The sequence below is a fragment of the Amblyomma americanum genome, chromosome 1 (assembly GCF_052857255.1).
Source record: "Amblyomma americanum isolate KBUSLIRL-KWMA chromosome 1, ASM5285725v1, whole genome shotgun sequence".
Lineage (NCBI taxonomy): Eukaryota > Metazoa > Arthropoda > Arachnida > Ixodida > Ixodidae > Amblyomma > Amblyomma americanum.
Genome location: NC_135497.1, coordinates 404,100,876 through 404,117,588, shown reverse-complemented (window position 1 = coordinate 404,117,588; position 16,713 = coordinate 404,100,876). Strand labels below are relative to the sequence as shown.

At 48.6% G+C, this 16,713-nt stretch overlaps 1 protein-coding gene across 1 annotated transcript in view; it reads right to left on the bottom strand.

The window, feature by feature from the left end:
• Positions 1 to 3,322: 3,322 nt before the first annotated feature.
• The window catches only part of LOC144123973 (uncharacterized), a 48,694-nt gene continuing 35,303 nt past the window's right edge, over positions 3,323 to 16,713 (bottom strand). Inside the window, 5 exon segments of the mRNA XM_077656671.1 lie at positions 3,323 to 3,969; positions 6,500 to 6,613; positions 7,022 to 7,200; positions 14,821 to 15,109; positions 15,441 to 15,785. Coding sequence (XP_077512797.1) covers positions 3,451 to 3,969; positions 6,500 to 6,613; positions 7,022 to 7,200; positions 14,821 to 15,109; positions 15,441 to 15,785 — 1,446 coding nt within the window. The 3' untranslated portion in view covers positions 3,323 to 3,450.

Genomic DNA, 16,713 nt, shown 5'->3' with positions numbered 1-16,713 from the left:
AGATGGACCGTGCGACATCGTGCTTTCTCAACCGATAAGCGTTTCGGCATTTTGCTATGGGATTCGCCAGGCTTCAGATTTTGAGAATATTCTAGAATCACTGGGAAGTGTATGTCAATTGAGAAAGAGTAATCTCACGAAATTTTGCAGATAGCATTTCCAAAGCGGAGAAAGCGTTGTCATGGACCTTATGAAATTGTTAAAGTCGGACTTGCTGTTGTTATGCGAGGAACTGTCAAAATTACAAAACCTGAAATATGCAAGACAATTCAAAAACACGTAGAGGACGATCAGCCGGTAGATACGTGGAATTTGGTACAGGAGGAAAAAAGAAAAAGGGAAGCGGAATGGGAAAAAAAGAAATATAAAGCGATTGCAGCTTGAAAGCAAAAATCGAAAAAGGCGACAGTACGAGAGCCGGGTCTCCTGAAAGAGCAAGCGATGTACAATCATATAGAATGAACAGATCGTGCAGCCCTATGAAAGTGGAAGGGACATAAGATTGTACCTGGGAAATTTTGAGAGAACTTGCAAAAGGGAGAACTTTGCTCGTAGTACATGGCCGCAACGGCTTCTGACACTCTTGCCATGTGAAGTAGCTGAAGTCATAGCGAGACTTAGCGCACAAGACGCAGCTGACTACGAAAAAGTCAAAACCAGCCTGCTAAAAAGGTACCGGATGTCAGCCGAAGCTTTCCGACAGCGGTTCAGGAACGCAATGAAAAACGATAGCGAGGGCTACCCGGATTTCGCATATGGCCTAAAGACGAATCTGCTAGAGTGGCTAAAAGGAGCCGAGGTTTATGAAAGCCGAGACAAAATCGTGCTTTTGCCTTGAGCAATTTTACTGTGGTGAAACTGTGGGTCCAAGACAGGGAAAAAGTCGACACAGTTGAAAGGGCCGCTGAGCTAGCAGAGGAGTACGTTTCGCGCAGAAGGTTGACCACTGAAGACGGTGCGTAACACGCTCGAAACGCGATGCGAGATAAAGGGCCTAGCAGAAAGACGCAAAGTGCTAGAAGTTCGGAGCAATCGGAGGTAACGAAGGTAGCGCCAGAAAAGCGTGAAGAACAGGCAAAGAGACAGGGAGCAGACAAAGCTGCGAAAAAAGAGTTTGAGGCTAGTAGGCCATTTCGTTGCTACAACTGCAATGGTGTCGGGCACAAGTGTACAAAGCAACGTTTGGTGTTTTCTCGTGCGTCGAGGATAACTCCTCCACGAGGAGGAGTCTCGTGGATAACGCCGAGAATCTATAGCTCTTTAAGCCATACCTGCACGAGCTGCACGTTAACGGGAAACCGTGCAGGGCGCTTCGTGATAGCGCCGCGACGATGGACGTTGTCCATCAGTCTTATGTTTCCGCGGACGATTTTACGGGAGAAGTCTCGTGGATAAAACAGGCAGCAGAACACAGTGTATGCCTTCCCATAGCTAGAGTGAAAATTTGTGGACCGTTTGGAGAGCTAATCACTGAGGTCGCAGTTTCGAAGGCCGTGTCACTTCAATATCCTTACCTCTTCTCGAATCGATCAGACCAATTGCTATGCGAGAGAGGCCAGAAGCTCGGAAGCTGGGTGATACAAGCTTTGACAAGGTCAAAAACTCGTCAGCTCGCATCTCAACTAAGTCAGATTCCCGAACCTCAGGTAGCCAGAGTCGCACCAGCCAGCATATCGTTGCAAACAAATGAGGGAAGGGAACCGAGGAATGAAAGCCAGACAGCTGACTGAGCAGATGAGCGACTAGGGACTTCAACCACTAAGTCGGTAGAGGAGGCAGAAAACGCTGAAGGATCCGTTTTATCTCCAACATCGCTTAGTTTTGATCGCCTTCTGCAGGTGAACAGGAAGTCCCTAATAAAAAAAACAGAAGCAGGATCCCACTTTGGAAAGACTGCACCTTATAGCTAAAGAGGGCATCGCGAGACGCAACATAAACGATGCATGAGAAGGGAGGCTTACTATACCAACACTACCAGGACAGAAAAGGCAAAACATTTGATCAGCTGGTCATGCTCAAAAAATACAGAGCGGACATTCTGAGTCTCTGCCACGGAAATGGCTGGGCAGGACATCTTGGATTCAATAAATCAAAGGAGCAGGCTAGCTGCCAGAAAGGTTAGTGTACAATAGCCTATATTCACAACATCAATTGCCATCACGGACTTTTTCGCAAAGAAAAAATTTTATGTTTTGAGAAGCAACCGTCTTTAAAACTGTGGTCCACTTACTACGAACTTCGGGATATAACGAACGAACGCCGCGTGACGCTCATGATCATTATAAGTGGGCTCGACTGTATAACCAATGTAATTATTTCTATATATAGCCTTCATAAATTACGAAAAAAAGCATTTGACTCAAAGGAAACCTCAACAGTGATTGCATAATCAGAGTGTAGATTATGCTGGAAAATACAATGGCTACACAGCGACCATGTAAGGAAGGGCGTTCGACTACGGTGTTGGGTAGGGCCACACAATCTCTCAAGTACTATGCTGCGTGTTTTTACAGTTTACAGGAGGTATTCAGAGAATTTGATTGGGAAGAGTTGGGGACAATAGTATGGAGGATACCTCAGTAATCTGGAATTTGCAAATGACTCAGGGGACAAATTGCAAACCATGATTCAGGACGTCGAAAGGCAAAGCAGAACAGTAGGTCCAAAAATTAATATACAAAAAAACTGAAGAAATTTTCAAGTTTCAGAACACAATAACGGCTTACAATAGGCAGATAGACATCTACGGTACTTAGGGCTTAGGGCAGATAGTGACTGGAGATCCGGGCCACGAGAGTTAAATAACCAAGAGATTAAGAATGATTTAGAAAGCATTTGGCAGGTACTCTGATTACGACTGGTAGTTTACCAGTACCCCTCAAGAGGAAAGTATATAACAGCTCTACATTACTGGTACTTGCCTGTGGGGCAGAAACATGGATGCTAGTGAAAATGGTTAACTTATATGATATAATGACGCTTGTAAGCAGCAGTGTAGCTTTCTTTGTGCAGGCTTTCCTGGGACATCAACAGGCTGCAGAAGGTAACCATCAATTAATTTCAAAAAATGGTGTGCTCCCTAGTTAGGGTGCCTGAAAAAATCACTTTTCCAGAAGATGCGCCTGCAAAGGAACTGCAGGGTCATCAATGCGTCACATGCCACTCACTTCAGCAGAGGCAGGCAACGCTGTCTGGCAGACGCCAAAAAACAGGAGCTTATTTGGTGGAGCAGTTTGCCATGCAGGGGCAAGTTCACTGACCTCATACAAATGCAAGCTACATTTGAGGTACACTTGCATCGGAGATGAAAGACTGAAGCACGTTTGAAATGAACAAATGCCTAAGTAGCACAAATGGTTTATCTGTACTGTTACAGAACACAATTTGGCATCATAGTCCAACTACAAAACAAACAAACAAACATCAATTTCAAAAACTCCAAATTGGGATTCAATCATTCAGGTCATTCAGGCACTGGTCCCCTGAAAACAGCTTTGCCTTGCATGGCTGGCTTGAGTCCACAACCTCGAACTCGACCTCAACATTAAGTAACTCTGATGCACTGTCCCTGCTCACTGTCTTCACTGCCTGTAGTGCCACACAGTTGGCAAAAAGCTGTGCGTCCTTCATCTTGTCTGGAAGTGCCCTGATATCGGGGAGTGGCACAAAGTCTTCATTGCCAAAGTAAACAAATGACACCTTGCACTTGCCGTCCTCTGGTGTTGAGAGCACACAGACTCTATACCAGAGATTATCCGCAGGATAGCGTGCACATGCTGCATCGCCGACTGATGGTGCAGGCAGTGGTGTTGTTGGAACAGAGCTGTTCAGCTCACTCATCACAGCCTGCAATTCCGAAGCCAGGCTGAGCTGCTGCAGGTAGACAAGCCAATCACCATCAACATGTGTGATGACAGCCTTTGTGCGTTCACTGGGCAGGGGCCTCTCCAAGTATGCCTTCTTTGGTGTCTTAAAAAGAAACAAAGAAAACAAGGTAACAATGTGTTTGCTTAGCAGTACAGAAGCCGATGATACAGCAGCCCAAACATTTAAACCATGCTATGATTAACCTCATTTCCCACAAGTGCACACAATACAGGTAAGCATCTGTTCAGACTAGACCCATGCTGGTCATTTAGTGCACATGACTGGCAGAAAATCAAGCTTGTGGCAAGTGCTTTATGTGCACAGAGTGTGGGAGCGTCTGTGCATCCTTGGCAGCCTGCGAGGCCAGCCCGCGGTTCTCACTAACTTGCCCAAAACCGGCACTGAATGTGACGCGCTGCCTGTGCTCAAAGCCAGCGTGCTACGTTTATCGTTTTTACAGCACAGCTGTTCCTAATATTACCCTGAGGGAAAGCTATGCAAGTTTCTTAGTGAGCACTTCATCCACCGTGCGAATGCTGGGAAGACGAGGTTTCGTGTTTGGCTTGGCTAGTGTTATGCTGAAAATGTGGATAGTACCCCGAAATAGGTAATTGCGCTGCAATGCTGCTCTCCTCCGTGAGCAGATCAATTATTTCAATACTGTGCCCTGCACATCTTGAACACATTTAATGCAAGTCAAAGTTCCGTGCTGTGCTGGAATGAAAACTTTCACAGTTTTTTCTTTGAGGTTTGCCTCGAGAAGTCGTATTTTTACGAATAAATCCATGTTTTACGCTCAACAATAATCAAGCCAAGTAGGAAACCTCATCTTCCCAGCAATCCTGTGCCTCTCCATGGTAGATGAAGTGTAGTGCCGCCAGCTGTCCCCCAGACGAAGTCCTCTTGTCAAAACGCTGACAAGCGCACTGGGGCTTTCCGCTCTCTTGTTCACTTTGTGATTAGCTTGCCCTATAGTTATATTAAGAAACTAACGTTTACAGATGCCCAAAGCTTGGTAAAAGGACTGGAAATGTCAGTGCCACTGGCACACACATAGGCTGTGAAGCCTGTCGCGCGTTTTGCACTTGACAACCTCACTTCTCACTCGGACGATGTGTGTACATGCACAAAGACACACACTCACACTTATGGCAGAAAACACGAGCAGTGATTGGAGGACACTCTCCTCGCTCGCCGACAAGGAGAAAGAAAGGAGAGTAAAGAAGAGTGGATGGGTGGGAGAGCAGACCACATGGCCAGCCGCGAGGCCACCACCGGTGAAACTTCAGTCATGTCTTGGACTTCGCGTGTCGATGACAACCAGTGTTGGACACCAGGAATGATTGCACACCCTGTGTATGTCATTACAGCCTCGCCTGAATAGTTGTGCGCTGCAATGTCTATGTAGCCGATGATTTTTCGATTGCTTGCAAGGCGAGTCAAGAAACATTCCTGTAATGAACACCTATAAGGGAACATACCGTATTTACTCGCATATAATTCGTATAGGCGTATATTTCGCACCCGTAACTTTGAACTCCAAGAAAAAAAAAGACTCGCATATAACCCGCACGTTTACCTGAAAAAAGAAAAAAATGAGTGCTAGAAAGATACAACTGCACACTCGGTGACCATTTAATTTTCAGAACATTTATTCAAACGACCACCACCAGGTCACTGGTTATCAGCTTCTCAATCGTTGCTGCTCTCCCTGCTGCCATCCGAGGTTTCACCGCCACTCTCAAAGACGTAGTAGTCCTTGGAACCATCCAAGCTGTTAGTGATGGCACATTTTTTAAAGCTTTTACGCATCAAGTCGACCGGTATCGCTTTTTACGCAACCATGATCTACTGGCACAGCAATAAAATATCGGGCCTTCGCATGCGTCCCGTCGGTGTGAGAGCATTAAGGCCGTCAGCCGTCCACTGGGCACACAGCTGCTTCACGTGTGCCTTGAACGGCTTGTTCGGGCACATATCGAGTGGCTGTAGCATGGACGTCATGCCACCAGGTATTATAACGTGGTCGGTGCCAGTCTCGGCGATGCGAGCCTTCATCACATCAGTGCAGTGGCCTAGGATGGAATCCAGTACGAGCATCGACAGGCGTGCCAGTAAGGCCCCTGGTCTTCATTCCCAGACTACTAGAAGCCAGTCACCAACTAGGCCACTGTTCATCCAGGAATTTTCTTCTGCACACACAGCGATTCCTGGAGGCAGTGGTGTGCTAAGTAGTGCCTTGCAATATGAAAAACACATAAGGGCACAGTTTTGTGCCATCAGCCAAAGCACATAACATGAACAGCTTGGCATTTCTGCCAGTCAGTATGCTGACTGATTTGGAACCTTTTTTTTTCTTGGTCATGTCCATTGGCATCTCAAAGTAGTATCATATAATGCAGAATATAGGTTTACACCCTTAACTTGAAGCAAAGAAGTCAACATAAAAATTATAAGGCACAAAACTTCGTTTTATTTACTGGTGCCACCAGACTCGTCGCCTGCTCATTCTTCTGAGCTGTCTGTACTCTCGACCAAAGATGACTGCTTCACACTGGCTACCGTCCCACAACATGTCGTCCTCGGTACCGTCCAACGAGTTGCCAGTGCAACATTTCTTGAATGCCCGCACCACCATATCATTGGGCAGCGAGTGCCAAGCCCGAGACGCCCATGTGGCCACAGTGGCGAGAGGCGGCCTGCGCAGCCGGCCAGTTGGAGTCTTCGGGTTGTCGCCGTTCACCCACTGATTATAGAGTTCATGCATACGGTGTTTAAAGGGTTTATTTAGCACGATGTCCAGCAACTGAAGGGCAGACGTCATGCCCTTCGGAATAACAATGAGCTCAGTCCTCCCGTCACGGAGCGCCTTCTTCACACCAGTGGTCAAGTGCCCGCGAAAGGCATCCAAGACGAGCATGCTTGGACACCGCAGAAGTGCGCAAGGTCGCCGATTCCAGACGATATTGATCCAATTCACCGAGGGGGCCTCATCCAAATGGCCCTTTTCGTTCACGCGAACGACAACGTCCTGCGGGAAAGCCTCTTTCGGCAGCGTCTTCCTCTTCAAGATTACATATGGAGGCAGCTTTCTGCTGTCTGCAGTGTACGCAAGTGCTCATTCTGCTGCAGTGCAGAGTGCTCGTTCGCACACTGTGGTGGACGATGGCATGTTGAACCACACCGGCGTTTCATCAGCGTTGCTGATCTGTCCCAGCATGTAGCCATGCTGCTGCCGAAGACGGATAACATAGGACCGGAATTCGGCCAGCTTGTCCTCATATGCCTCTGGTAGCTTCTGGCAGAATGAAGTGCGCCGGCGAAGTGCAAATCCTTTGCATCACATGAAGCGACTAAACCAGTAATTGGAGCCCTTGAATTGCTCCTCGGACAGTCCGGATTCATGGGCGAGCTCGACAGCTTTTGATGCGGATGAGTTCTGCTGTCACTGGCAGGGATCTGGCACGATGCTCGCGGACAAAATCTGCAATTTTATCTTCGAGCTCAAGGTGCACCACGCGGCATCCGGAAAAGGACGTCTTCCGAGCGTTGCAGGCAGACAGCTCTATTTTCTGCGTTCGCCAGTACCGAACGCTTTTCTCCAAGACGTCAAAGTGTCGCTGGGCAGAGATGTTCCCATACACTTCAGCGAATTCAATAACTTTTTTTTTAATGCGGCAGTGAACTGACATCGAGTACTGGTACTCATTTTGTGGGTTGTTGCGAAATTAATACTTATTGCGAAATTAATACTTAACAACGCCAAGAACGATTACTGCCGTCAATGTTTGGCCATGTCGGTCAACATGGAGGTGATAACGATGCGGATACCAGAAAGTCTGCCACTCCCGCATGTTGCCAGACGATTGACTATTCAGGTTGTGCCAAGGGCCGGTATATAAGTCGAGAAGTGACCTTTTAGTAATATTTTTCGGAAAAATCTTGATCTATATTCCACACTATACGGTGCACAGGTGTCTGATCAGCATTTCCCACCTGAGACAGCAAATAGCTGTGCTCCTTCTGAAGTGCGATGACATACCGTTGAAAGTTCAACAATTTTTCCTCCTAGGCATCAGGAAGCAGCTAGAACATGATTGTTCATCGCCGCATAGAAAATCCACGTCCTCACATGAAGTGCTGAAGCCATCCACAGCTTGCACGAAGCTCGTGTGGAATGTTCATCTCATGGGCCGACTTCAGGGCTTCCACTTGCGCAATCTCAGTCAAAATAGCATGGCCTTGACTTATCTGCTTTTCAATGAACTTGGCAAGCTGCGTCTCGAGGAGGGGGTATGCGCCAATCTTTGGACCACAAAACACTCGCCTGTCCCGGTTTGTTGCTTCAAGACTTTCTTTTTTCTTCCCCCAGTCACGAATGCACGACTCGTCGACGTCATGCTGTCTCGCAGCAGCTCTGTTGCCGATTTTTTCGGCAGTGACTATAACTGTTGTATATGTGGTTTCGGTTTCGGTTTGGGGATCACCTGCCGCCAGAGGCACCAGTGTCGCTATGTGTATATATATGACTGTATGTGGCAATAAACCGGGATGGTTTTGGTTGCTAGCAGTTCGTGTACTTGAGCGGCACCCGCCGCTACAACATTGGCGACGAGGACGGGATCATTTCGGGGGGCGTGACTTTCGCCGCTTGCTTTCCGGCGCCATGAGCATTTCTGGACTCGCGCCGCCGCCCCGTTCCTGCCTGTGCCTGGTCGACCTGCTGTTGCGTGGCCGCAATGGTTCCGCATCTTCGAGAACTACGTGCTTGCTTCGGGGGCCTCTGACTGCACGCCGGATCGTCGCAAAGCACTACTTTTTCACAGCCTCGGCGTAGAAGGTCAGCGCATATTTTACACATTACCACTTCCATCGTTGGACAACGTCAAGCTCGGTGAGCAAACTGCTACTGAGAAAACGTCGGAAGATAGCAAGGGCACAGGCGACACAAGGCCTGAAGTATCGTCGTACGATATCGCAGTCGCCGCTCTGCATGCTCATTTTTCGGCAACAAGCAATGTTGTTGTCGAACGACATCGTTTCAGTAGGCGAGTTCAGCAAGCTGGTGAATCAGTGAATGAGTACATCACTGCATTGCGGGAGCTTTCTGCTACATGCTCTTTTCCTGCCGAAGAAGATTCGCTGCGTGACCAGTTCGTTGCTGGTATTTCGTCTCGGAGCTTGCGCAAGCGTCTTCTGTTGAAGGATCGTCTCTCTCGTTCGCTAGAGCAGTACTACTGGCAAGGCAGTTTGAGCAGGCGTACAATGATCTGCAAGAATTTCCTTCTGTAGATGTTGGACGCATAAATACTCGTAGAAATACGCCTACGCGTACACCAGAATCCGACGAGAGCTCGAAGTGGTCGCACAACCGCCAGTCTCGTTGTTATCGCTGCGGTTCATCTCGGCACAATGCAGCATCAGTTCGCTGTCCAGCCAAAAACAAGCGTTGTCACCATTGCGGTGTCATGGGTCTCTTCCGCTCTGTTTGCCAGAAACGAGGCTCCGGTGCATGAGGTAGACAGCCAAGACTCTCCTAGCGAGGAAGTTTTGAGCATTCTGGCTGTGACGACGGCCGCTCGCTCCGCTGTTTACGTCACAGTTTCGATTGACCGTGCGGACATAACTTTCCTTGTAGATTCTGGGTCGTCAGTTTCCATTGTTGCACACGATCTTTTTAAGCAGTATTTTGAAGGCCAAGTACTTTTGGCCCCGACTGTTCGGTTACTGGACTATTCAAAACAGCCAATTCCGGTTCGTGGCTGTTTCTTCGCTGACGTTACATACAAAGCTAGCACAACAAGCCTTCTTTTCTACGTCGTAGAACAAGGCACCTCACTCTTGGGTATTGATGCCATCAAGGCCCTCGGTCTACAGATTGATGGGTCATCTCTGCAATGCCTTGAAACGACGCTAACTTCTAATTCTCGAAGGGAACAGCGCCCTGACCCGATGAAAGCCGTGCAGGATATTAACCTCCCAAAGGAATTAGTTGGCGAGTTTGGATCTCTTTTCGATCCAGGCCTTGGCCTCGCGAAAGGTTTTGTGCATCATGTCAAAACGCGATCCACGGTGCAGCCAGTGCAATCCAAACTTCAGCGCCTTCCGCTCTCGCTACGACCATTGGTCTCGGAAGAGCTCCATCGGTTGGAAAATCTGGACGTGATAGAGAGGGTGGAGGCATCTGAATGGGTGTCACCCATTGTGGTCGTTAAGAAGAAAGAGGAAGGTATTCGCCTCTGTGTAGACCTTCGACAAGCAAACAAAGCTTTCCCCTTCCTCATACAGAAGAGCTATTGCATAGTTTAGTGGGGGCTACAAATTTTTCTAAGCTAGACCTCACATCAGCTTACCACCAGGTCATGCTTCACCCTGCGAGTCGCGATTTGACCGCATTTATAACTCACGAAGGCCTCTTTCGTTTTAAACGAGTGTGCTTCGGACTGGCTTCCGCGCCTTCTGCATTTCAGAGTATGATGTCCAAAGTCCTGCAAGGATGTAAGGGCGTGCTCTTCTATATAGATGACATTATAGTCTTCGGGCGGGGCCGGCAGGAGCACTAGATAACCTTGCAGCAGTACTTAACGCATTAAAGAGGCAGGACTCAAACTGAACAGCAAATGTATCTTCGATACGCAGGAACTTTCATTTTTGGGTCACAGGATCACAGCAAGTGGTATTGTTCCGCTGGAGGAAAACGTTGCTTTCATCAAGGATACACCGGCACCCACCAATACAGCCAGCCTTCGATCGTTCCTGGGACTGGTCGAATACTACTCTAGGTTCGTTCCCAACTTTGCCGATATGGTTGAACCGATGCGCGTTCTCCTTCGAAAGGGGCAACCATTTGTTTGGTCTGGCGAGGTAGACTCCAGTTTTCGAAAGACCAAAGAGGCACTTGCATCCAACATAGTCCTGCAGATGTTCGATGCATCTCTTCCAGTTGTTGTTTCCACTGACGCTTCAGACTGTGGGCTTGGAGCGGTTTTCCAACAGCTGGAGGGAGAGAAACTACACACTGTCGCCTTTGCTTCTCGAGCGCTTTCATCTGCAGAGAGGAGATATTCAGTAGGAGAACGCGAAGCGCTTGCGTGTGTCTGGGCATGCGAGAAGTGGCATGTTTACTTGTGGGGACGCCATTTCACGTTGCTTACTGACCATCAAGCCTTGGTTGCATTGCTGTCTACTCAAGGGCCAGGAAGGCGTCCTTTGCGGATAGCACGGTGGGCGGAGCGCCTACTGCAGTACAACTATACAGTAAAGTACCGGAAGGGTTCGCAAAATCGAGTAGCAGATGCGCTCTCTCGCCTCCCTGCGTCACCTCCTCAGGGAGAAGAGACTTTACTAGACGAAACTGTATCAGTTGCCCTTATATCTTCTTGCATTACCAGGGAAGAGTTTGAACAGGCCCAGTCAGAAGACAGCACACTGCAACGAATCAAGGCCTACATTGAATCGTCCTGGCCTGTGCAAAAATCTCTGCCGGGTGAGCTTCAACCTTTCCTCAAACTTCGCGATGAACTGTCAGTGGTGGACAATTTGATTTTGCGTGGCGAACGCCTTGTGGTTGCCGCATCACTTACAGCGCGGATAATTGCCGCTGCTCATGAGGCTCACCCTGGAATTGTACGAACGAAAGCACGTCTGCGAGAAAAATTTTGGTGGCCAGCCATGGACAGGCAAGTTGAGCTAGCTATTCAAACGTGTAGTATATGCCAGGCAGCGGACAAGAGCACGAAGGTTATGGCTGCACCATTGAACCCGGTCCCCTTACCAAAGGAACCGTGGCTAAAGCTTGGCATGGACATTGTTGGCCCATTTGAGAGAGCACCACACGATTGTCGATATGTGATCACGCTGGTCGACTACTTTTCTAAGTGGCCCGAAGTATACTTTTGCGACCAAGCCACAACACGCACAGTAACAGGCTTCTTGGTGTCAGTGTTCGCACGTGAAGGTTACCCAGAGGAAATTGTTTGCGATAACGGGCCACAGTTTTCATCTCGAGAGTTCCAAGCTTTTCTGCAGGATCGCGGCATCCGCTTGCGGCATTCGTCCGTATACTACCCGCAAGCAAACGGACAGGTAGAACGGCTCAACAGAGTTTTTAAAAGCTTTGTTCAAGTGGCTACACTCGAGCAGCGTCCCTTACGCCAAACGGTAACAGAATACTTGGGCATTTACCGTTGTATGCCGCATGCCACAACTGCAGTTGCTCCAGCACTTCTCCTGCATGGACGTCTACCAAGGACTCGCCTCGATGTCGTTGGGAATCCGTCAGCAATATTTGCAACTGACCCTACTTCAGAGCTCCACCGCCTATGCGAGCGGGTGAAGCAAAAGCAGCAATCCAGTAAACTATACACAGACGCTCGCAGGGCCGCAAGGGAAACCAAAGTGAATGTTGGTGACCTTGTACGAGTACGCAGACAAACTGCTTTTAAAGGTGACCTGGCTTTTAGCCGCCCAAGAAAAGTGATAAGAAAACAGGGGCAATCGTCCTTCCAACTTGATGATGGAAAAACGTGGAACGCTTCAAAGTTGTCAAGGATGCCACAAGCTTCTGCATCTATCTGTGGGTGGGGGGAAAGGAGTGATACAAATGACACCGCTAGGGAAAGCAGCTCACCGCCTACCTTGGAGAGACCCGTTTCAGAAGCGCCATCCGGAACTTCAGCTGTGGCTGCTGCGAAGCAGCCACCTATGTCACCAGTGACCGTCTGTGAGCCGGAAGAGACAAATGACACCGCTAGGGAAAGCAGCTCACCGCCTCCCTTGGAGAGACCCGTTTCAGAAGCGCCAACCGGAACTTCAGCTGTGGCTGCTGCGAAGCAGCTGCCTATGTCACCAGTGACCGGCTGTGAGCCGGAAGAGACTTCGCCTGCTGCCAGTGGTTTCTCAGAAGCATCGGGACCTCAGCGTAGGGTACAGCCATCAAAGAATAGACGACCTCCAGACCGCTATGGACACTAAGTACAGAAAGACACGTTTTGCAGTGAACATGAACGTGTCACAATCTGCACGAGTGTTGAGTTTGCCGACGTTGTGAAATATGGACATAAATGGAGTTGTATCTTGTTTTCCTCTTTTTGTTTTATATTTTTGTATTAAGTGCATAAGACAAGCACATTGTTGTTACTGTAAATATAATTCTGTAAAAGAGCACTAACGTACTACCACTACTAAATCACTAACCCATGTAGCTGTCTTTTTTTATAAGGAAGGGAATATGTTGTATATGTGGTTTCGGTTTGGGGATCACCTGCCGCCAGAGGCACCAGTGTCGCTATGTGTATATATATGACTGTATGTGGCAATAAACCGGGATGGTTTTGGTTGCTAGCAGTTCGTGTACTTGAGCGGCACCCGCCGCTACAACAATAACCTTTAGCTTCTCTTTCGCTGTGAAACACTGCCGCCGAATCGCACTCATGACGCCAAAACAAAGCAGGCAAACAGTGCAAACTGGGGTGTAGTACATGAAACTGTGCCTGCCACTAGGCTCAACAACGCTGGCTGAAGAAAACGTGGGGAAGAATAAACAGACTATGAATGCTGATTGGGCTATGCCTTTCGTTCACCTCTCGTTGGCTTGACAAGCGTCGATGATGATGGGGATGGCGGACTACACGGGGGAGGCAGTCGCGCATTGCCGTCAAGCCGACACCCCCCTTCAAAGAAAAAATTAGCAGCTAACACACACCCCCACTTTTTAAACGCGTTTTTTCAAATTTGGGTGCGGGTTATACGTGAGTAAATATGGTACATTTCGCAATCGTCACTGGCACTGGCCGCCGGGCTCTGTCAACTACTTTCAAAATTAATGAAGGCGAGAAGAGTCACTCTTCGTTTCAATGACCATCAGAATGAATTTAAAAAATGCCCAGGGTTAACCGGTGATGGCTCAAACTGTGCTAAAAACAGGAAAACATGGTTTGGCCACCCGGAAGCGACCCTCGGAGTTCAAGCTAAATCCGCCTCTTGTCGGATCAAGAGGAAGTGCTCTGCTGTGGAGCAAGTTGCTTCAAAACAACCAGTCGAACTCGTAAATGCGATCCAGATCAACAAGTGGAACTCGCACTTGATGCCACAGAGCAAGAAAAGCCGCTCCAGATCGACCAGTGGAATTTGCCATAAGTGTCAAAGGTAGCACTTGGTTTCCGACAGCAAGTTCAGTCTGAATCATGTGCAACTGTATTTGTGAGTATTACTCCTACAAGCAAGATTTCCAGTGGCTCAGTCAAGAAAAACCACCACTGTCATGTTCACACCACCAGCCTCCAACTCCTCCTCAAGCTTGACCTTATCTAAACAAAAATCAGACAGGGCAGCTCTTTCATGCTTCTACAGCCCAGTCAAGTTGTAGGCAGCAACTTTTAGCCTTGGAGACCGTCCAGTATTCTGGTAAATAAAGAACTGAATTGAATTGAAGTCTGAGAAGCAATAAAAACCGGTTGGGATACGTTTCCTTTTACAGTTTAGTGTTACAGCCATAGCAACCCATTACAGAGGGCCGCCGCGGTGGCTGAGTGGTTATGGTGCTCGGCTGCCGGCCCAAGACGTGGGTTCGATCCCGGCCGCGGCAGTCGAATTTCGATGGAGGCGAAATTATAGAGGCCCGTGTGCTGTGCGATGTCAGTGCACACAAAAGAATCTCAGGTGGTCGAAATTTCCGGAGACCTTCACTACGGCGTCCCTCATAGCCTGAGTCACTTTGGGACGTTAAATCCCCCATAAACCTTAAACCAAACATTACAGAAGCTGTTGATCAAGCACCTAGAAAGCTTACTCTCATACTGAGCCTCAGATGTTCCAACAGCAAATTGTGTGCAAGGACTAAGGGACTCTCACAAAGAATACACAGCTGAGCAAACACAAAGCACTACACAGGAAGCCTAACCTAGTAAAGGTGTGATGCTGAAAATTCTGGAGGAAAACAACAATGCCACTCACCGGAGATACCAGCTTGTTGCATGCAGGCAGCCATAGAGTTGATGCACTTTCTCTTGAGCATGAGGCGGACCAATGGCGGCCCGTCCCCGCTGTCGCTGCCAACCAACTGCACCACCACCCGTGGTTCCCTAGAAAGGATTTCACCGGCCCAGGGCGATAGCACCGGTGTGCCCTCAAGTCGCACAGCCAGGACGCTGGCGGGTTCTTTGGCCAGTTCTTCCTGCATCGGCAACAACAGTTTGATGGACATTGTTTCTGTGTTACCGTAGTCCAAGAACTGCACCCGCACCTGCAGATGAAAGTGGACCAGTTGGACTAGGAGCAGCGAAGGGCAATACGCAAGAAGGCCAAAAAGAACTGAAAACATCTTCACTTTTCAACTGCTACTCAGTTATGACTTGCAAGAAAATGCAATGTGAACCGAACAGCAAGAACCGGATGACAACCACTATCAAAAGGTAAAATTTCGGGCTTCATTCTACCAAGAAAATAGGTCACAAGCAAATCATTAATTTTGCTGAAAACCTGGCAATGGAAAACTGACAGACTGGCAAGGAGCCCTTAAATACTAAAAGCTTTTAAAGGACACTTCTGCAGAAAGTTATGAGACTGCAGTGTACCATGCAGCCGCTTTCATCTGCCGAGACCACGCGGGCACGGTACCACTGGTCATCATCTGAGTAGACAGCCAGCACACACTGGTTGACAGGAGGCATTTCGGTGAACTTGTAGCCGGGATCTCGTCGGGCTTTGTTAGCCAGTGCCTCCGTGAACTTCAACAGGCCCGAGGCGCGGATGATTGGCTGGATGTAGACGAGATTGCCCTCCACTGATGCGACAACAGCATCGAATGGTCGCTTGGGAAGGGGACAGTCAGGAACATTTACAAGGGTCTGGACCGCAACAGGTGGTTTCTGCGGTTCCTCCTGCGGTGCTGACCCAGTCACTGTTGACTGTGCAGGGTCCTGCAGCAAAAAAGCAAGCAGTGCAGGTTATTATTCAAGGCATTTTCTTGCTACTAGAGCTCAAAAGATTCAATGTTCAGCAATGTTTGATATTGGCACAGGAAAAAAAATGCCAGGTTTGAACAGCCACTAGTGTTTTAGCCACAGGTGGAAAAATGTACCAGTACCACCTGGCAGTTCTGCTGCACTGGGCTCTGCAGTAGAACAGTTGAGGTAGAAAATGGCAACCTTGCTGCTGACCCCTGTGATGCCAATGGTGGTGAGGCACAAAGGTGCGACAAAGCCGGAGCACCTGCCTCTACTAATGTTACTAAAGTTCCCATCTGCACAACCTTGCCTTACATGCAGCCCAACTAATCACAATCCACGAGGATAACGTTTTCCTGTTGATGATGGTCAGTCATTAATTGTTGCAGAGTGGACTGAAGTTTCATCATATTGTAAAGGATAATGTGAACGAAGTGTAATAGTTTCATGCATGCTTTGGGCACTAAGTTTTGATCAGAGTGTTCTTGTGTGTATTGAGTATGTGTCCTGTCACGTAACAATATGGGGTAGGTATGCGGGCCTGAAACCCTCAAGGTTCCACACGGTCTACGAGAGCCACTGCATCGGAGGGGTGTTACGTTTGGAGACGCCAACATGTCAAGAATATTCAAGCCACTGAGAAGCATCAATCGACAGAGGCTTCAAAGGGCCGTCGACGTGGTTGCAGCGCCACGAGTGCAGGTGGTGGCATCTACAAGAGACCTCCCCCCCCCCATGCTGTTTATGGGGTGAAACGGCCGTCCGCTGCCTGAGAATGGCTTTGGTGAACCTGTCGTTTATTCTACACAGGACCCACCCGGGACATCTTTATCCCGGAGGGGACGGCTGGGGAGCCGGCGAGCGGCGGGGTTGCAAATGAGCCGTGGCAAATGCGGCCGTG